The sequence below is a fragment of the Vanacampus margaritifer genome, chromosome 16, assembly GCF_051991255.1.
Source record: "Vanacampus margaritifer isolate UIUO_Vmar chromosome 16, RoL_Vmar_1.0, whole genome shotgun sequence".
NCBI lineage: Eukaryota > Metazoa > Chordata > Actinopteri > Syngnathiformes > Syngnathidae > Vanacampus > Vanacampus margaritifer.
The window spans coordinates 4,657,546-4,678,549 of NC_135447.1; the positions used below are offsets into that span (position 1 = coordinate 4,657,546).

At 37.7% G+C, this 21,004-nt stretch overlaps 2 protein-coding genes across 4 annotated transcripts; one reads left to right on the forward strand and one right to left on the reverse strand.

The window, feature by feature from the left end:
- Positions 1-4,577: 4,577 nt before the first annotated feature.
- Positions 4,578-12,833, reverse strand: spns3 (SPNS lysolipid transporter 3, sphingosine-1-phosphate (putative)). Of its 3 annotated transcripts, none has more exons than XR_013288707.1 (13): positions 12,756-12,833; positions 11,726-11,971; positions 11,572-11,637; positions 9,784-9,920; positions 9,489-9,640; positions 9,318-9,384; positions 7,916-8,058; positions 7,671-7,823; positions 7,394-7,583; positions 6,646-6,711; positions 6,468-6,573; positions 6,198-6,369; positions 4,578-4,884 (listed from the first exon to the last, which is right to left on the reverse strand). XR_013288707.1 is itself a non-coding variant. In XM_077547512.1 (13 exons), exons 2-13 carry the CDS (start codon positions 11,949-11,951, stop codon positions 4,817-4,819), a joined length of 1,539 nt encoding a protein of 512 aa, XP_077403638.1. In that variant the 5' UTR covers positions 11,952-11,971; positions 12,756-12,833; the 3' UTR covers positions 4,578-4,816. The 3 variants fall into 3 exon arrangements, 2 of the variants coding, with proteins under 2 accessions (XP_077403638.1, XP_077403639.1); XM_077547512.1 differs by having other exon boundaries at positions 6,475-6,573; XM_077547513.1 differs by lacking the exons at positions 11,726-11,971; positions 12,756-12,833 and having other exon boundaries at positions 6,475-6,573; positions 9,784-9,907; positions 11,572-11,588.
- Positions 6,368-20,605, forward strand: ube2g1a (ubiquitin-conjugating enzyme E2G 1a (UBC7 homolog, yeast)). Its single transcript, XM_077547517.1, has 9 exons — positions 6,368-6,556; positions 9,499-9,648; positions 9,715-9,922; positions 14,582-14,863; positions 16,688-16,790; positions 16,902-16,999; positions 17,998-18,176; positions 18,279-18,398; positions 19,367-20,605. Exons 4-8 carry the CDS (start codon positions 14,818-14,820, stop codon positions 18,363-18,365), a joined length of 513 nt encoding a protein of 170 aa, XP_077403643.1. The 5' UTR covers positions 6,368-6,556; positions 9,499-9,648; positions 9,715-9,922; positions 14,582-14,817; the 3' UTR covers positions 18,366-18,398; positions 19,367-20,605.
- The last annotated feature ends 399 nt before the right edge of the window (positions 20,606-21,004 follow it).

The following is a 21,004-nucleotide window of genomic DNA, read 5'->3' on the forward strand; positions in this document are numbered from 1 at the left end:
AATCGTGAGTTAACTATTGAAGTAATGTGATTAATTAAAATAAAACATTTTAATCGCCTGACGACCTAATTTATAATAATCTTTTTTTTTAAATAAAATAAATTATATAATATAATAATAATAAATATTTTTTTAAAAAAGTTGTTATTGTACATTTAGAACAGATATAAAATTTGTGATTAATCGTGAGTTAACTATTGAAGTAATGTGATTAATTAAAATAAAACATTTTAATCACCTGACGACCTAATTTATAATAATCTTTTTTTTTAAATAAAATAAATTATATAATATAATAATAATAAATAATTTTTTAAAAAGTTGTTATTATACATTTAGAACAGATATAAAATTTGTGATTAATCGTGAGTTAACTATTGAAGTAATGTGATTAATTAAAATAAAACATTTTAATCGCCTGACGACCTAATTTATAATAATCTTTTTTTTTTAAATAATCTTTTTTCAAAAATCTCATTTTTAATAATCTTTTCTTTTCGTTTTTAAAATAACCTTTTTTCAAACAAAGAAAAGATTATTAAAATTAGGGTGATAGGCGAATTTTTAATTCGTAATTAATCGCATGACTTCACTAGTTAACTCACGATTAATCACAAATTTTATATCGGTTCTAAATGTAAAATTAAAAAAATTCTAGGTTTTCATACTCTTGCTAACAAAAGTGGAAAAAAAATGTTAAACTAATAGAAATAGTTCAAATGAATTTTTGACGTCTATAACCGTCAATGGCAGTGAATGAGTTAAACTGAAGGAAAACAATGTACGTTTCGCCCGCACATTAGATCTGCTACACAACAGAAGTGACCAAACAGCGAGGCCAGATCTGTGCGGTGGCGCAGCTCTTATTTATAGTCTTCATGGGTCTTGGTAATTACCACATTGCCTTTGGTTCCGTCTGTGAATCAGCACCCTCCAGCCCAGTGGCCAGCGGGCCTCTGGAAGAGGAATGCTAAATACATGGGAGCAGACGGCATGCGCCATTGTAGAGCGAACCGCAGAGTTGGCAGTCCTTCGCAGTCCACATTGCGACTGCAAGTCATTTGTGTGACACTTGGATGATCTCGAGGTATTTGAGAAACATCGGTAAGAACCAGAAATGTGTGAATGCTGAGGGGGAGAAAAATGAAATGAGACATATTTATCTTTTAGCACTCTCTTTTCTTTCCATTTATCCTTTCTCAAACCGCAATCTGCATTCCCAACAATATATCTATCTCTATACAAATAACTACCGACAGTGTATCAAAATCTTATGCTGGGCAGAAAAACTGCTTCAGTATAAAAAGGTCCAACATTCTGCCAGACCACGGAGTTCACGGGGAGCAAAAAATGGCAAGGGCCACCCAAAAAAACAAAAAAAACATTACGAGTAATGCGGGATTGTTATAAGGAACCCCAACTGTACGCCGCCATTGTTGTCTACCTCGCAACGCATTCAGTGCCAAACAATGTGAAACGCGTATCAAGAAAGCAAGTTTAGCCTCGTAGCGTTCCTAAAGAAACAACGTGCGATCTGAAGAGTCACCCTCGCCGTGCTCTCGTCATTCACCAGACGATTAATCGCAAATTTCATATCAGTTCAAAATGTACAATAAAAAAAAAAAATCGAGGTTTTCATACTCTTGTTAACAAAAGTGGGGAAAAAAATGTTAAACTAATTGAAATTGTTCAAATGAATTTTTGACGTTTATAGCCGTCAATGGCAGTGAATGAGCAAAACAAAGGCAAGGCAATTAAAACATGTTTTTAAATCCCAATTGTGGACGAATCGGCAAAACAATCGCTCGATTAATCCATTATGAAAAAAAAAGGGAGAACAATGATGATGACATTTCAAATGATCAATACTGAGATCTCCCAAGAAAATAAAAAAAAAATCCATTATGAAAAATTGCGTCCCTAATTCAAAATAATCTGTAAAAATGTCAATTTCTCTTGACATGGAAGCCAATCTGATGTAACGCGCCCAAATACTGTAAGAGGCCACACGGTGGGTGGAGAAGATCTCTTCCTCAATGATGTCATACCGACCCAGCAGTGTCCTGGTGATAAGAAAAGAGTGCAACTTCATATCCACAAATGTTTGCCTTCCCTTATCGCAGTCGTTCGCTCCATTTAAAGAAAGGCGAGGGGAAAATATGGAAACGGAACAGATACCTTCTTGTCTTCTGTTATGTGTGGATGAACATGCCCGCTTAATGGGACCGCATTCCAAGCTGTTTTCATGTTAAAATCGCTCGCCGCCCTTGAGTAAACATTGACCATATCCGCTCTCGCTCATTGATCGAGCCGGACAATTTATTAGCCATTGTGACAGTTTCCTGTGCTGCCGCCGTCGACAGGGGAAACTGAGAGGTATGCAGATAAAGTGCTCAGAAACACGCCGCACAATGCCCATTGTCTTTTAATTGCAGGTCAGACTGCTACCTTTGCAATGTTTTCCACATACCTTTTAGCGTGCGTGCGTGTTTTGCTTGTTTTCGCACATGTTCGCGTCTGTCTGAACGGTCCGTTTCCTCAGCGTAGTAGTGAGTAATCACGTAACGTTCAAGGCCAAAACTGTTTGGAAAAGGGGGGGGGGGACAGCTTTGTGAATAAGCAATCACACTTTTAACAATTGCTCGACACCTACAAACTGTAGGCAGGCTGAAATGTGCTGTGAGGTTCACCTCACGGTCAGTCGAGTGTACCATGGGTGAGAAAATTAAAAGAAAATTGCTTTGCTTTTGCTGTCCATGAGAACTAATCAAAGATTGATGACTTTAAACCTGTTCCTTCTTTCTGGAACTTTGGTTTGATTTGTCATGAGTTTCATGAGTTGTGAGTGTTTGTTGTGAAATTAAAGCAGAGCTTCCCAATTTTTTTTTTTTTTCACCTATCACGCCCCACCCCACTCTACACAATAAAGAATCCCCCCCCCCACCACCACCACCCTATAATTAGTAATTGGACACTGCCACCTACTGTAGCGGAGTGCAATTGCACTTTATTCTAGTATGCAAAAAATTCCCTAGAGTCAGACCCCATTTGAGAAGGACTGAATTAAAGTATAGTAAATCAGTCATAAACAGTCAAAAATGATAAGAAATACCAAATGCATATGGATCCAGGCATCTATTATTTGGTGGGCCTTTGTTTGCTTTTTTTTCTTTTCTTAATTATTATTCTTTATCTCAGATGAAATTTGCATTTGTAACAAAATTCTCCTGAAACATTGTCGGTAGGTGCTGCTGTTTTGGTTGGCAACAGATTTAGGGAAATATGGTCACCCTGAAATCACAGTTATGCCTGTCAGGTGTTTCCAAAAGAGTGGGAACTGTGGCTTATATTTATTGATTGATTGATTGATTGATTGATTAATGTATTGATTTTTTTTGATTTTTTTATTAGCTTTTTTAATGTTGTATTTTATTCGACAGATGTTAGTTTATCTATACTTGTCAGGATCCTTTGCCGGATCAATCAAAGCTTAACAAGAACAGACTTCTTGATTATTTGTTATTTCTTGATTGAGTCATTTGCAGATGATGTTAGCCAATGATTGCCTGTCCTGTATTTGATAGTGACAAAAAACGTTCCTCTCCCTGTGAGGTTTTCCCTTCATATTAAAAACAACCACACAAAAAAAAGTGTCACGTCATGAAAAGCCGGGGGACACCTCAGACTGCTGCACCAGCTGTCTGAATAGTTTTGAAATTGATTGACATGCGGCTGTCATACGCAGAAATCGCCTGTTGGTTTATAGCGTCTAATATGTTCCATCAACTAGCAAGGTCAGTTTAACACATAGCTTTACACAATCTGACAACACTGATCAGAATTTTTTGTAAACAGGTTTAAGTGCAAAAAAAATAATTGTAAAGCCAGGCTGTCTTATAAACATCTGCTTTTTACAAAGAGATTATTATATTTAATGGAGCCGCTCAAAACACACATGGGCCATTCATTCAGCATTTGTGCAAAAGAACGTGATGGATGAGCTCAACTCAAGCAAAGCCCGGTGAGGCGTTCCATTTTTAACATTGAGGTAGCAGCGACATCTAGTGGACACTACAATCACGCACCGGAAATACATTTGGAGTGGCATAGTTAAATTTGGATATTTAACTCCACCGTAATGGTCAACCCCAAGGGCCATTTATTCTTCATTCAGGGGTCATTGCTGCCGCAGTTCTTGTTCTTAAGATTCAGCATTTTGTGCTTGGAACTGGATTTATCAAGGGAAGGGATTTAAAGTTTGGTGAGTGTCAGCAGAAATTTAAGGATCTCATTTAGATAAGAAAGACAAGATGTGATGATCGTGTAGAAATGAATGGGCTATTATGAGATTGTAGTGTCAGCATATGGTTTCAAGAGGTGGCATGATTACCTGTGGAGAGTAATTAGGTTTAATTGGCTTTTTTTTATGTATGGAAACCATTCATCTTTGGCAGATTCTCACATGAGGTGCAGATTCAGACTGTAATATGGTTAGTGAAGCAAAAATACATTATCCTGATATCATCTTGTAATGTTTATTATTTTCCATCCATAATGAATCTGCTTTCAAACAAAGGTACCCAAATGTTTTTATTGATTAATTTATTGAAAATGCAAAAATAATATTTCAACATATATTCCGTTTCAAACATTTCCAGAATGGAAGTCAATATGGTGAAATAAATATTTCCGTCAAGATGATGTGTAAAAAAACAAAAATAAACACTTCTTGTTCAAGTCCAAAATCCATTGCCACACTCGCCGCCTTTAATTAAATTCACCAGAGCATCAACTGCATATCCGTTTTTGTCCAGCATTACATATTTTGCGTATTGTTCATCTCCACAGTGGGTTCTGATGTCGGGCCTTGCAGGGTCGTATCGACTGGGAATACACAAGAAAGAAAGAAACACAATGTGGTCAGAAAAGACAACAAAATGACATCTCGCGTGAACGCAGCAGCACATTTGGAACATCTCCCTCGCGCACGGCAAGCAATGGAATTGATGGGAATGTTGTGAATGCAGGTCCAATCTAGGTTGACAATAACCCGTTTATCTGGTTTAATCCATTTCTGACTCAAACACGTCGTAGAACTAGACTGCCAATTGTTGGGCCCATGAAGGAATTTGATTGTGCTATTATGTCAACTGAATAAGAAGTTACTGTTCAACAACAATGCAAGTCAAATTATTGATGATTTTATCTTTATAGACCACCACAATTATTTGAAATAAATCTGTTAAGTGATCGGTGTGTAGACTTCCATTAACTCATTCACTGCCATTGACGGCTATAGACGTCAAACATTAATTTTAACTATTTTTATTAGTTTAACTATTTTTTTCACTTTTGTTAACAAGAGTATGAAAAAATATTGTACACTTAGACCATGAGTTAAGTCATGCGATTAATTACAATTAAAAAAAATAATAATCGCCTGACGCCCAAATTTTAATAATCTTTTCTTTGTTTGAATTTTTTTTTTTAAAACAAAAAGAAAAGATTATTAAAAATGTGTTTTTTGAAAGAAGATTATTTTAAAAAAGAAAAGGTTATTATAAATTAGGTTGTCAGGCGATCAAATTTTTTAATTTTAATTAATCACATTGCAACAATTCTACGTCTGCCTTGATGAGTTGGAGTCTTCAGGGAGGGTTTTTTATTAAAATTATGCGTCAGAGTTACACATTCCGACATATTATGTGTACCTTAAACGCATCATTAGTTGTAGCAGAAGCAGTACACCGGAGGAGATTTTTGCCGTCGCGAATGTGGATGGGAAGGATCGTGGTCTTCATGAAACTGTGGGGGGACGTGTCCCCCGCGTCCTCAAAGCCAATTGTATTGCGACCAATTTACCGACAGCAGGTGGAGCGGCGAGTGACCTGGCTTCGAATGAGAGCGCGTCTCGTAGTATGACGTCACCCAAGGATAGCGTAATAATAATAATAATAATTTGTTTTATGTAAATTATGTTGCTGATTTTTTGTTTTGAAGGGCAACAAAATTACTTTCACGAACAAAAAAATAAAATAAATAAATTGACAATCAATGGCACCCATACACCCCGCCCCCCTCCCCCTGCACGTGCCTGGTAGCAGTAGTGGCAGTATAAATACTAGTAATCATATTACGCTAAAAATTTAAATCTTAAAAACTCGCTGAGATACTTCTGGACATAATGCAATACATACCTTCGACGAGGTGCTGAGCTGCCATTCTGTCATCACTGATGTAAAGAGCAGTCATGAGGAAGAAAATCCCTCCGATGATACCAACAAAAGGGCAAATCAAGAAGCTGTACTGAAGACTAGGAAAGCTCCAGTCAGTGGATGGAGGCTTGGATTTCTGTATTGCGTCGGATATCTAGCATGAACACAACCGTTTGCGATGGAGATTACTGAAGCTAGCATACGCTAGCACAGAGGAAATTCAATTGTAAAAGAAAATTGTCTACTTCTTACTACTCACGATTCCTATTAGATAAGGACTCCCGGCATCGCCGAGAAGGTGGCAGACTGTAATCTGGAGCGCCTCAGCCGTGGCCCTTCTGGTGGGTACAACAACATACTACGGCAAAGAAAAAATGCAATATGACTTGAAGCGATTTTCATTGTGTCTCGTTTGTAATGTCGCACTTACAAGTAGCATATCAGCCAGAAGGGACCAGTTCAGTGATAAGAGGACCTCGGCTATGAAAACAAAGACCTAGGAAAATAATAAAATATACATTTTACAACAAATACTTCACTTATTATTATTTTATGATTTTTTTTTTGAGTTTGTGTCCATTAATCGGGAATATTTATGAGGTTAGTGGTCGCCGAGTTGGACAAGTGGGCTCACAATATTTTTTGCACTTCATCCAAATGATGTGATAGGGCTTATGGCGGGAACTTTGTGTGATTCAGTTGAGTTCTATATCAGTGGTCCCCAACCTTTTCTGTACCACGGACCGGTTTAATGTCTGACAATATTTTCACGGCCCAATCTAAAGGTTTAGCTGATAAAGACAAAATAAAATGACAAGAAAAAAACGGTGGTATTTTCTCTATAATAATAATGAACGGAAATCTACTGTGTAATCATGTGCAACTTTATTAACGGCGTCCGTAACGTGAGACAGAGTTGTCAAGTGAGACGGATGTAACAGACAGAATCCGGCCACTTTTCAAAATAAAACATCATTTTCGAAAAAAAAAAATAATAATAATGCAATTTTTTTTCTTTCGGTACCAAATGACCCACGGCCCGGTGGTTGGGGACCACTGTTCTATAACACAATCATCCATCCAATTGCTCTTTGGTTTGTACGGTTTTCCTGATATTTTACATTCCAAGACTCTCATCCATACCAGAGGAAATGAGTCCAAACAGAATTTCTACTTACATAAGTGGCCGGAATGCTTGCTGTAGCAATGAAGATGCTAATAAAGAGGCATGGAACAGATCCTAGCATGCCCCCAGCACAGATTAGCGGATCTGCATTGGGCACTTTGTCCCGCAAACATCTGGCCAAACCCGTGCCGATACACACTCCCAGAATGCCAGAGACCACTGTGATGGCGCCAAAGATAAAACTGTACTGGGAGCAGAGGAAGACAGCCATGTAAAAAAAAAAAAAAAAAAAAAAAAAGCAAATAAGCAGAGAGTGATTCACACTGCACCTGTCGATGAAGTTGCAGGACCCTTTAGTGCACGGCGGTCGAAAACCCTGAGACACCTGAGCTCTGAACAGAAAGGTGGGCATCCAGAAAGCTAAAGCTCCAGTAAGGAAGGCCATTGCTGTCACTCCCAGAGTTGACCATATGTAACTTTTACTTGGGAGAAAGTGAAGAAGAAGAAAAAACACAAGATAAAAAAGCCTTCAGGATTTTTCTTCCGTATCAGTGTCAAGTGTTAAAAATCGTACTTTTTCAGAAGATACTTAATGTCCTCCAGGTAAGAGCTGCGGTTGTTACCATCATGATGGTTGTTTTCTGCAGCACCCCTTGGGGGGTTTGGGCATAAGAGCACCACTAAAATCAGCCCAATAAGACCAAAAATGGGAGTTATCTGTCAACGCAGACAAAGGCAAGGTCAATTGTCATAGTCAGTGCTATATTAAAGACCCAATGTGTAGTCCTTAGCGCCATCCAGTGGTGACACCGAGCAAGCCGGAATTAGCCAGAGCAGCTAAGAGCGTCTAGCGGGATTTAGTCGGAGCCATAGGCTGGAGTGGCTAACAAGAGTGGCTAGTGGGAGGAACCAGTAAAAAAAAAAAAAAAAAAAAAAGATAGTAAAAGCTTGAGAGAGCAAAGCAGAAAGTGCCAAGCGACGGGCACTTTCTGCTTTGCTTTGTATATTTATATATATATATATTAGGGGTGTGAATTGCCTAGTACCTGGCGATTCAATTCGTATCACGATTCATAGATCACGATTCGATTCGATACCGATTAATCCCGACACGAATCTATTCAATTTATTCTTCTTTCTTTTTTTTTTTACTCACATTTATAAAATACTAATCAGTAAACTTGTACATGTACACCGTAAGATTTGTATGAAAATGTATTTATTTATCTGAAAATTCAGGCTTATAACTGAGCCACTGCATTTTGCAGTCTGTTTCATGTCTGAACACCACCGAAATAAAAATATTATGGTTTAATGTTCCATTAATATAACAACCTTTTATGCTTAATGTGTGAATCCTAACCCTAAGTAAGATATTTTGTTGAATATTCCCCATAAAAAATGGATGTTTAAAAATCGATTTGGCCGCATATCGAATCGATTTGAGAATTGCGTGCTGTAATATCGCGAACACCCCTAATATATATATATATATATATATATATATATATATATATATATATATATATATTTTTTTTTTAATTGCATAGTATGGGCTCTTTGCACAGTTCGACTACTTCCTGAACTTTACACCACTCCTTTTTTTTCCCTATCTTTCATGATTGGACAAACTGACGAATCCAGGTGTGTCTGGCCATTGTTGTCGTGGTTACTGAGGTCAGGCACACCTGGGTTAAACAGTTTGTCCACTCATGAAAGACAGGAAATGAAGGAGTGGTATTGTGTTCAGGAAGTAGTGGATTTGTGCAAAGAGCCCATTGACATTATCCAGGGGTGCCGAAATTCGGTCCTCGAGAGCCCCTATCCAGCTTGTTTTTTATGCTTCTCTCCATTAACACACCTGATTCATGATCAGGATCGTTATCAGACTTCTGTAAATGATTAGTTTACCACTAGATGGCGCTAGGGAACACTGAATGCCCCCTTTAATGTTTTCATTCGAAGTGTGTTCTCACCCTGAGAGACCAGTGCCAGTCACCTGTAACACTCGCTAATGATGACCCGATTATATAGCCAAGACCACTAAGGACACATAGAAGTCATTTTCAAGGGGGGGGGAATTACGCTGACGGTGAAAAATCCAAACTCAAATCCTATTACACAACATGGACTTCAAAATGTCTGACCTTCCGACAGGGATGAAGATGTAGAAAGCAGCAATCATGACGGTCCGTTGACCCCCCGTGAAAAGGTCCCCGATAATAGTGGGGGCAATGGTCGAGTAACTGGCCTCACCGATCCCGACCAGGCCTCGTAACAGGACCAGAAGCCAGAAATACTTGACAGGTGAGGGCAACATAGAAGCACGGGATCAGTACTGCTACATAACATTGCGTATCCATTTGTTTCTAGAAATTCCCTTTTAAAGATAAACACACCACAAAGTCAACATTGAAGTGTCATCATCTATTTTGCGCGTACCGACTGAGTGACAAAAGAGCTGCCGGTCGCAGTCAGCAGCCACACAGTCAAACCCGCAGCCATGATGTGCACCCGGTTGTAGCGGTCGCCAAGGTAACCGAAGAGAGGAGCCGTCAGTAGGAAGCTGCAGATAAAAACTGTGAGTATTTTAGTATATCATGTTAATAAAGTTTGTATATGAAAAGAACTACAAAAAAAAAAAGCAGGTCAGAAAATTTTTATAATTTTACCTGTTGCTAATCAAAAAAAAAAACAGCTTTGTGTCAAAGTAAACAGAAGTGATTTGAGACAAAATGATTTTTATTTTATTGTACCACCTCATTGTTTTCATAATACATACATCAGTTAGTTTTTTCCCTTTATTAATTAATTAATTAATTAATTAATTAATTAATTAATTAATTAATTAATTAATTAATTTATTTATTTATTTATTTATTAATTAATTAATTTATTTATTTATGTATTTATGTATTTATTTATCTATCACTTTTTCATTATTATCATTACAATTACAGGGTCGTATCACCTAATAGTGAGGCATGTTGTTATTCAGTTCTATAAAAGCAAGCCCCATACAGTACAATTATGAAAAGTAATAATATGCGACGCATAAGGAATAAGCTGCTATGAATAATTTCAGATTTAGAGTCTGAAAACAAGGTCACTGATTGGTGTGGTGGTACATGATGACTGCAGCCAATGGGGGTGGATTTCTACTCAGTGTCTATTAGGGATATGGCCGGTGAGTGTCGACGCCGGGTATCCGGCTGATCCCAGGCCTTATTTCAAAGTATCGCGATACTGGTTATCGGCCACTCTCTTGTGCGATCAATAACTAGATATTAGAATAGAAAAATGGCATTCATTTTATGCAATTTTAAGGAAACGCGCTAGATTGGACAATAGGGATGCAACGATAACGGCAATATCGTGATATCGTGATATAGGTATCAGTGCCAGTATTGGCTGCCATCTTGTGGCTGTTTTCCAACCACACGATAGAAATTAGGAGGGTAAAAAAAATTGCTATTCATTTCACGTAATTTAAAAAAAAAAAAAAACATTTTTTTTGTGTGTGCCCCCCCCCCTCCCCCACAAAAAAAAAGACAGATATTTTATGTATCAAAAGTAATGGTGGTATCGTATTGGTAACTACTCAAGAGTTGAGAATTCAGGTGTCGTTCTTGAAAAAAATTCTTATTGACTCCAAACAGTCGTAACCTTGAATATGTTAAAAATGGACGAAAAGATTGATGGAGTCTGAAAACAGTACTGCAAAAGATGTCGGGAAAAACTGTGATAAAACAGTAATTACGGATTTTTCAGCGTGTGTTTGCCAGCATACCTTCCAGGTTACAGATTTTTTTAGCAGTTATGCTTCCAAGGCTGTTACCATTTGATAAGACACTTTTAAATTAAATTAAAGTATTACTGGCTGACATTTGACCCCCCCCCCCTCCCCCCAAAAAAGCTTAGAAACTGGGTTTCCTTTTTTAAACAACTGTTATTAAGTTATTGCTATTTGTGATTTTTTTTTTGTTGGGGGGGGGGGGCTCAGGTGTGTGGTTTTTGCCCCAAACCATTCTAATGGGATGTCATTTTATGGTTCTAGCATCTTTAATGCCGTGAAACAGTCACTGTAGCACAAGTTGGTGCAATCACAAACCGTATGTTCTGAAACTGCATTGCAGAACTTCCTTGTGACTCAACGGAGGGGCGGAGTGAGCCACTTTCAAAACACGCACTCGCTTAGGGACAATTAAGGAGATCGTCACATTTTTTTACCTGTTTGCAGGAGCCCGGCTGTACTGTCATTTATATCGAAGAAAGTCTGTATGTTGAGAAGCACACCTATAAACAATAAAAAAAAAAACAGTTATTTGCAATCGCGCTCATCCAGAACAGTGAATACAATGTTGCGAGGTAGAATTGCGGAAACCTGCAATTGTGTATCGCTCCATGTAGTTGAGCAAATTGACATAGCAGAGCACGGCCACTGCGACGTGGGCTCGTCGGCGCGATATCGCGGGTCTCTCCTCCGGTTTGGGCGTAAGTGAAGAAAGGCTGTCGACAAACGAGCCGTAGCGCAGACCGGAGGTGGAACCCAGACTCAGTCGGGGTAGCGGCCCATCTTGGCGGGACGCCACCGATCCTTTCGGCTCCATAGTGAGCGGGTCTCTGCAATCTAGTTTCAGGGGAATTAAACATGCAGAACTCGTTTGAGTGGTGAAATTGTATACGTAGGTTTTTACTGGTTTTAACACATGATAGTAATGGAAATATTTTAATTGGCGTGGCTCGTCTTGCTTTTCCGTAGTTACTGACATTTGTCTGACTGTGCTTAGCCAAAGAATTCAGCATTTACTGCAATTCTAGGCTGCTTTCGAACCGGCAAAAAAGACAGTTACACAAGTGTGGTGTAACTAAGTGACAGGAAGAAAAAAAGAAGAAGAGGTTTTTGAGACATTTCAGAACATAAACAAAATACAAAGCTATTGGGAAAATTCTGCTCTCTAATAATTTCTAATAGCATATTTTGATACCATACAGCAGCACTATTTTGACGCCCCCCCCTCAAATTCACCTCTCACGTGACTTCATTGCCAACGTTCCACACCATTTGTAAACTCTTAACTCTTTGACTGCCAGACGTTTTCAGAAAAGGGATGCCATGGGGGCCAGCCGATTTAAGCATTTTTGACTGATCTTTCAAGGTCCACAGAAAATTATGTGTTTGGACTATGGAAACACAAATACTACCAAATGAATGATTGGACTCTCATCTTTCATCAGAAAAAAAAGTTTGTTTCTACCTTATTCCGTTTTTCAGTAATCAACAATAGAAAATGGTTAGTTTCACCTGTTTTGAGAAAAAAACGTATTTTAACGTCTTTGGCACTCCTCCATAGGATTTTACTAAAAGTTATTTAACGTTTTTGGCAGTCAAAGAGTTAAAATCATTGACGTACTTGTTGACGAGCTTCGTCACTGCATGGTCGCAGCAGTCAGATGACAGCGGAGCTCCACGTGTGTCTCGGAGGCACGAGGAAGCCAAATGAAGCCAATTCTCTTTCTTATATTGAGTTAGTAAGTGAGGGACGGCCCATGTTGGGGGGGGGGGTGGCCAAAGGATTTGTTCTTCTCTGTCTTGCAATGCTGTAAACAATAGAGCTATCACTTTCACCCCCCCCCACCCACACTTCTTTCTTGAGAAACAACATAAAAGAGGAATTAAAATGGTTAACCATTACCTTATGTTGCTTTGTCGGTGGTGGTTGTTTATCTGCAAAACATGTTTTTCAGTTGATCACATCCATAAATGAGCAGCAGAACATTTCATTTTCACCATAAAGATTTTTAAGGCATTGTATTTTTTTTTTTTCAGGTCAAAACTTAAAGATCGATATAAACAATCAATAATCAATTTCTAGCTTTAAGCAAACACGACTCCAATAACACGTGGTTGTCAGCTGATGAGGGTTAAATGAATTGCGTTGTGACTTCCAGATGTCAGTAAAACACCACACAATGTTTTAAGGCCATGTGCACCCTTGAATAATCACCAGTCAATCACAGCGCAACCAGTTATTCAAGATTAATATAATAACGATCAAATGGGCCTCAAATTTGGTGGGACCTACAAAGACTGTACTTTTTTTTTTTTTTTGCAACTGTGCATTTACCTTTCTGATTACGGTTTACTTTTACTCTCTATATTTGAAAATAAATGTGTACGTTCAACTCCTTACTTTGTCAAAATGGACACATAATCATTACTTAATACTTTACGATCTTCCAGGATGGCAACACAAAATAAAAAAGACATCAGTAGAGAGACTTAAAGTCAACAGCAGTTGAGAGCTTGATTGACCGATTGATTGAATCAGATCTTGAGGTCTTACAAGGTAGAAAGAGAAGAAGAAAAAAAACAGCAGTGACATGGAGGAATGGAATCCAGGGATCATTAAACGATTACAACAGATTCCGAGCAGCAAGATATTCCCCATATCTGGGCTAATTTGAGAACATTTTTATGTTGTTGGTAAATGTGTTGGGGTAAAAAATTCTCTGTATAATAGGATTTTTTTTTTCTGTCATTGTGCCAAGTTATCGAAATAGTAGACCTTTTTTATTATTATTATTATTGTTGGCCTTAATTTTGACAAGAACATTGAGCCATCAGCAAAGTCTCGCGCCTACTTGTAGTGGCTTTTCAAGATAAAACATTTAATGAATGACGTTGCTAATTTTTGTTGGTTGTTTTAATTTTCACAATAGCTACGGAAGTTAGAGGGAAAAGTGTGAATTTCATAATAAATATACAGCTCAATGATAAGTTAAGATTAAACAAGTCAGAAATAAAACTCAATTTAGTCAACAATACATTCAAAACTGTAACTTATTTTTCTCGTCACGAGAGGGGTTTCTCACAGTTTGGAAGTCGGCCGACAATTTTTTCGTCAAAATTATGTGAGTTGCTTTTGTGTTTAAAAAGAGATTGAAACTCATGTGAAAAATAAAAATTAAAAATAAATCACATTTTTAGTGGGACTGTCTCACGTCAGATGTTGCCATCCAGTGTTGACAGTGAATATTACATTACCAATTGTCCAAACCCTCAACTCATCAATTGCATAAATAAAAGATAGGGATGATCTACGTCCAGTTTTGGATCTCAAAGGTAATGTTTCACGCGTATTCAAATAAAGCAAGAGGAGGAGCAAGCTGCAAAGCTATATTAGACGCGCAGCGAGACCGTAATAACTGCATTATTTGAAATGCAAGTATTTTTCAGAAGATGGCAGCAACGTACCTATGAGGACACCAGCTGCCAGGAAACCAAAGAAGAAGAAGAAGCGGTAGAGTCCTCGGCAGAGGGAACTGCAGCAAAAGGCGACGAAGAAGAAGAAGAGATGTCGAGAATGCTAAACGGAAAATAGAGGAGACGGCGGACTGTGCAGTAAACAAGAATATAACGCTGTTAACTCGGCACATTACTGTTTACAATAACTGCATCACATTGGCTAAACTATGACAGAGCCTCAATCAGCGCTGTTACTCAGGAGACAGCTCGCAGGTAATAAAACATTTGCCGTTAGCGGATACTGCCTGCCTTGCTAATGAACGTTTAGCTGGGGACTCAAGCGATGGTACGGGCGCAAACAGTTTGCACGAATGTTCCACACTAACGCGAATGTCCCATTACGAATGGAGTAAAACTGAGAGAGGATTGTCGAGGCGATTGTTGACAGACACGGTGTTGTTTTGAAACGACAGCTCTCCCGTATGTGGAGGAGAAGAGTCGGAGACACCGCTATCATGATGCATACAGATAAGTTGTACGTTGGCTGTCAGATATGAGGGGGCTGTCAGGAACGCACTTTAATTCAGGATTACTATTTACACATAATAGTAAAATACTCTTAAAGACACCAGTGAAACGCTCCCAAGTTACTGTACATACAGTACGATGTCAGTCACACACACTACTGATACGCTCTCTTCTACTACTGAAACATTCATTGCAGTAATCCCTCGTTTATCACTGGTTTTGTTCCAGACCAACACCATAGTAGACGAAATATGCAAAGCAGCGATCAAGTATTATTTAGGCAGTGACAAGCAAATGGGTGTTAAAACTCAATACGGGTAAATTAACAGTTGAATGTTTTTAACTGAGACACCTTTTGGACCATTTGCTTAGCAGTTCTTAACAGGTTTTTCTGTGAGAAAATGGATTCAGCCCCACAAAGAAATTTGACTCTGCACAGGGATGTGATTTTTCCGCTAATTCGCGGAATTCCGCTTTTTTTATCTCCCTCCAAAAAAATAAAAATAAAATCCGATTTTTTATTTTATTTTATTTTATTTTTTTTGTTGTTCATTGTGTATGCACATGACTCCGACAGATAACATCTTCTGCTATAACAAAGACATTTGTGGTATGCTCTAATATGAGTTACTTTTCATTTGGTCATGATACAATTATTTGTTCATGAAATTTGAACTCTTCAACATTATTTATGTGTTAACTTAGTAATCACATTAGTTAGATATGATGATGTTCTCAGTGATAGTTTTTAAAAGCAAAGGCAGTCCAATGTTTTTGAATGTGACTGATTTTGAGTTGACTAAAACTGCCATTTTATATGGGATAGTTCAATATACATTGAAAATTTATGCTGTTGTTTTGTCTATTTCTTTGTCATGTCAGTGCATTGAAAGTACTTAAAAAGCATACCTGGACCTAGCTGGGTGCCAGCGGCCCCCAGACCCCCGGCTAAATTTTCGGATAATTTCACTTTGGTCAAATCACATCCCTGTCTGCATTTCAAACATCACTTATTTAGGACCTCAGAGCAAAATTGATGCCAAGTATCCGCTGACAAAAGAAATGGCTGGTATGAAAGACTGCGATGTGACGTGTGCCTGATCAAGTACACCGTGACAGAAATTTAGATTGGAATTTTACTGTGCAGGAAAATCCGTTTTTTGACACTCACGGGCGAACTTTGGTTCGTTTTGGCTCCAGTGCTGCAACAAGTTACAGGAGCTCAGTGTGAAAGAAGCTTGAATCCCTAATTTCCCTCTTAAATTGCTTCGTTATTGTGTTTATTTGTTATCAGGCCCAAGTTATTTTCTTTCTTAACAGTTTCATGAAGCTTTGATATTATTTTATTTTTTTTAGGATTTAGTAGTGTCACACTTTATTGTTGTGCAAGAATGATACTGCAAGCATAATACAGTTAGTAGGCCCCAGATAATTATGCGGCGTGTGGTTATTGCAATATGCTGATCTTAATGCGACCACCAAGTAGGAAAATCCCTGAGACTGGATTGTGTTACTCAGGCCAAGAGATAACTTGGTGTGACCTAACTTGAAATGTCTTTGTGGTTCCAGAGCTCAATAAAAACCCTGTAGAAGGATTCTCAGCTGGCCTGATTGAGGATAATGATCTGTACAGATGGGAAGTTCTTATCATTGGTCCACCAGATACTCTTTAGTAAGTCATCACCTTTTATATGTTATATTCTTATTAGTTATTCAAGTCAGGTTTGAATGCTTTGAAATCTTATCATATTGATATTGTTGTAATTTTTGTGTGTGTTCACAGTGAAGGTGGTGTGTTTAAAGCTCATCTGACATTTCCCAAAGACTACCCTCTCAGGCCACCTAAAATGAAATTTATCACAGATATTTGGCACCCTAATGGTAGGTACAGCCTAGAGATGCGCAATGTTTTTGTTGTCCGAAATTGTTTAAGGTTAACAAAGGTTTCTTTGTGCTTCACTATGGAAATGTGCAAGATTTTGATGAAGAGGGAACATTCATGAACACTACAGTATGTGATCTTTTCCAGCGGTCAAAGAAAGTAAACATACCCGTGATGAAATACTATACCAGATTTTTGTGATGTCTGTTCTGTATGTAAAAAAAAAAAATGTTTCAATCCTTTAAAAAAAAAAAAATGACTACGATCCCACGAGACAAGATGTCTCGCGAGATTGAGTACACAATGAGATTTTTGCAAAATTTGTAATGTAAAAAGATGCCTAATATAAATTTTCAGATTTTTTATTTTTTTTTTAATTTTGTATTTTTTAACGGATCAAACTGCAAGAAAATTTACAATCTAGCTCTAATGAATGAATTTAAATATCATGGAAAAAAAATATTTCAGTGCTTTAATAAAAAAAAAAGTCATTCAATTTCATTCATTACACTATATTTGGACCCCCGCGTATCGGAGCTTTATCAGTGTTTTTGTAGATTTTTTTTGTCCCCCAATGACTTCAATGATTTTCGCTATTGGTAGGCTGGCCCATTACCAATCCTCTGCGAGTAGCGGCGTCCACTGTATATGAATCAAAGTATTTTCTATCTCGAGAAATTAGAATGTAAGTTAACATTCAAAATTCAAAGAATCTTGTCTATGATTCGAGATGAATTTCACTTTTTGAATTGAGAAAGAATTCAACTTTTGTATGATATTCTAGTTTATTGCAATGCACCTCTAGGTATTTACTATTCTGTATACAAGAAGCTTTTATTACTACTGTATTCGGCACATTCATAAAAGATATGTAACTCTTTCATATGTGGCAATATGCAGATATTGCATGAGAGCAGTTGCTATACAGACGTTAACTGTGCATTTGTTTTGAAGAATGGCTTGTCGTGTAATAATTGCATTTGTTTTTTTGTTGTAGTTGACAAGAATGGAGACGTATGTATTTCTATTTTACACGAACCCGGTGAGGATAAGTATGGCTATGAAAAACCCGAAGAACGCTGGCTTCCCATCCATACAGTTGAAACTATCATGATTAGTGTTATCTCCATGCTGGCAGATCCAAATGGCGACTCGCCAGCCAACGTAGACGCAGCAGTAAGTTTGCTTGTTAAAAAGAGACGAAATGATGACTGGGAAAAGCAACTTTTCAACTAAACCGTCCCCCCCCCCCCTCCCTTTTTTTTTTCTCTTTTGTAGAAAGAGTGGCGGGAGGACAGGCACGGAGCATTTAAAAGAAAAGTTGCACGCTGTGTACGGAAAAGCCAAGAGACTGCGTTTGAATGATATTTAGCAAGCATCTACATTCATGTTTTCAGGGCAAGTATGCTGAATTCTAACCCTTTATCAGGACACTGGTGATAATGTCTGAAAATTTATATTTCGCTGGTGTCGGACCGGAACCGCCAATATTACAATTTGGCACGTTTCATATATTTTCACAAATGTATACTCTTCACTCTAAAAACAGTTGGGTCAAAAATAACCCAAATTGGGTCAAATGTAACAAAACAAATGATTTTTTGGGGGGCTGACCCATCTTTTTGAGTTGTGCATTGAAAAACAAAAATTGGGTTAAAAAATAACCCAAATTGGGTCAAACCAAAAAGTTGGGTCAAATCAATAATCCCCCAAAAACAACCCATTTTGGGGGTGTCGACCCAATATTTTAGGTTATTTATTTACTTTGTAAACCAAAAAGTTCGTCAAATGGATGACCCACTAAACAACCTTTTTTTCCCTTTTTTTTTTTTGTGAGACCGGTTATTCATAAACCAAAATTTGGGTCAAAAGAATAAACCAAAACTAAGCTAGCTTTAGCATAATGTAAACTAGCCATGGCTTCTATATTGGTAGCGTGACTTATTTTTGTAATAGATTGTTGCTATATTAAGATTTTTTTTTTTTTTTTAAAGAGTTTCAAGATTTATATTTTGGGCTGTACAATTCAATTAAAAATGAAAAAGAAGTGATATACATACCCGTCAAAATGTAGCCAATATGGACGACTTGTGAATCCTCATTTCTCTTCACTCCGTTTCTGTTTGCTAGCCACACACACCCCTTTGTTAGTTAACAAGGTATGGGCACCCCCCCTCCCAAAGTATTTTTTTATGTAAATGTATACATTTTATTCAAGTATAGTTGCAGATATCAAAGCTCTCTGACATCTGTTGTCTGTTTAAGTCTCACGGAGAACATTTTTCGTCAATGTTGAATCTTCCCCCCTTATTGCCTGCGATTCTCCTTGATCATTCCTGTTATCTGTTGTGCGCTTTCCCCCACAGGTCTCCAATTGAAACTCAACATGGCACTGTTTCCTGCACTCTTCCACCATTTTGCCAGGCTCGACCTCCTTTTATTTTGGCAGGAAGAGTATGACTGGCTCCTCGAAGCTGCAATAGAACATTACAAGTGACTACCACGGCTGACAGACAACCACCAAGCAAGTGCCAACTGAACATGAAAAAAACAACCGAGAAGGAAAAAAAACAATAACACTTTGCAAGTCAATGAACTGCTTCAACATTCAGGAAGATATTGTAAAGACATGTATATAGCACAGACTAAACCGGATAATATATAAGATCCCTCTCCATACATCACGCACTTAGTCTCAATGAATCCCGCTGGCTCTTTTTTTCCCCCCCCTTTCCCCCGCCGCAACATTTGCTCAGTTTTTTTGTTTTTGCGTTGTTGTTTTTTTAGCAGCAGATCTAATTTGTGGGTCGGAAAGTTGTAGAGAGCTTGATTGGTTCAAGCATGATATGAATGACATAAGTTTGGTCATTTCTAGACTATCCATATTTGGTGTTTGTCCTGGATTCTCACAACAGTTTGACACCCTAACTTCAAATGTGTTTCTTAGTAATATTGGGTTTTATTTAGCTATTAAAAGTCTTAACATCCCATTTTTTTTGTCTACAAACAAAGCAACATAATTATTCATTTTGTGCATGTGCAATTTTATTTTGTCTTTTTGCAAAAGTGCCTCCAAATGAAAATGCTCGGCCACGTCATCCTGCATTGGAAAAAATATATATTGTATATGAAAAATACTGTATATGCAGTGTATGAATTGGTCTAATCGGCCAGTACACATGCAGTATAATAATGCTATTGTTCCCAATTTAAATGTAGCAATAAATATATGATGTGTACTCTTGTACACGGAGTACAATTTAAGGTCCTCCAAAAATCTGCTATTTTAGTAGCTGCTCTATTTTTTGGTCAGTGTTGTCCATAGTAGGAATTGTTATGCATGCTTATCTTTTTCTCTTAATTTTTTTTTGCAGTTTGTTTCTGGCATTTCATTTGTGAATGTTTGTCCATACAATGTATGTGCATATGGTTGTGCTGTTTTTTTCCCCCATCAAATCCAACCATCTCGTTATCCTGCTCACGGAACAGTTGCCGCTTTTGGCTAATGTACAAAGACAAAAAAGTGATGTATATTTTTCATGTTATGAAACCTGTCACCTGTAGTGAGCTCTTCTATTATATTGTGTGTGTGTGTTTTTCCAATATTTGCGTGTGTTAAATTCATTCTTTTGTGATCCGGTTTCACGTGAGACCTCCAAAATGGCGGTATGTAACGTTGCGGGAAAAGTGGTTATAATTTAAAAATATATATATACATATATATATATTAGGTAAAAACTAAAAAATAATGGGATGGATTACAGGCAATTCCTATAGAAGCCCATCCCCACCAGTAAAAAAAAAAAATGAGTTGTGTTTTTTGGCTGCCATACAATTTTATTGCTTTTATTTTTCAAAAAATGTTCACCCTTTTTTTATTGATAGGGCAGCTGGAGTTTGGGCTGGAAGCAGAAAAGAGATGACTTGCAGGAAAGTGTCTCTCAGTCCTGCGCTGAGAACTAGCCTCATTGTTACTTTTACCACTTGAGTTAAAAACATTTGAT

Coding starts and splice junctions, on each gene's coding strand:
- spns3 (XM_077547512.1), bottom strand. CDS start 11,951: ATGGAGCCGAAAGGATCGGTGGCGTCCCGCCAAGATGGGCCGCTACCC. Junction 9,641..9,783: donor GCTCTTTTGTCACTCAGTCG/GTACGCGCAAAA, acceptor TCACCTGTCAAG/TATTTCTGGCTTCTGGTCCT. Junction 6,574..6,645: donor TTCTGGCTGATATGCTACTT/GTAAGTGCGACA, acceptor TCTTTGCCGTAG/TATGTTGTTGTACCCACCAG.
- ube2g1a (XM_077547517.1), top strand. CDS start 14,818: ATGACAGAGCCTCAATCAGCGCTGTTACTCAGGAGACAGCTCGCAG. Junction 16,791..16,901: donor GGTCCACCAGATACTCTTTA/GTAAGTCATCAC, acceptor GTGTGTTCACAG/TGAAGGTGGTGTGTTTAAAG. Junction 17,000..17,997: donor AGATATTTGGCACCCTAATG/GTAGGTACAGCC, acceptor TTTTTGTTGTAG/TTGACAAGAATGGAGACGTA.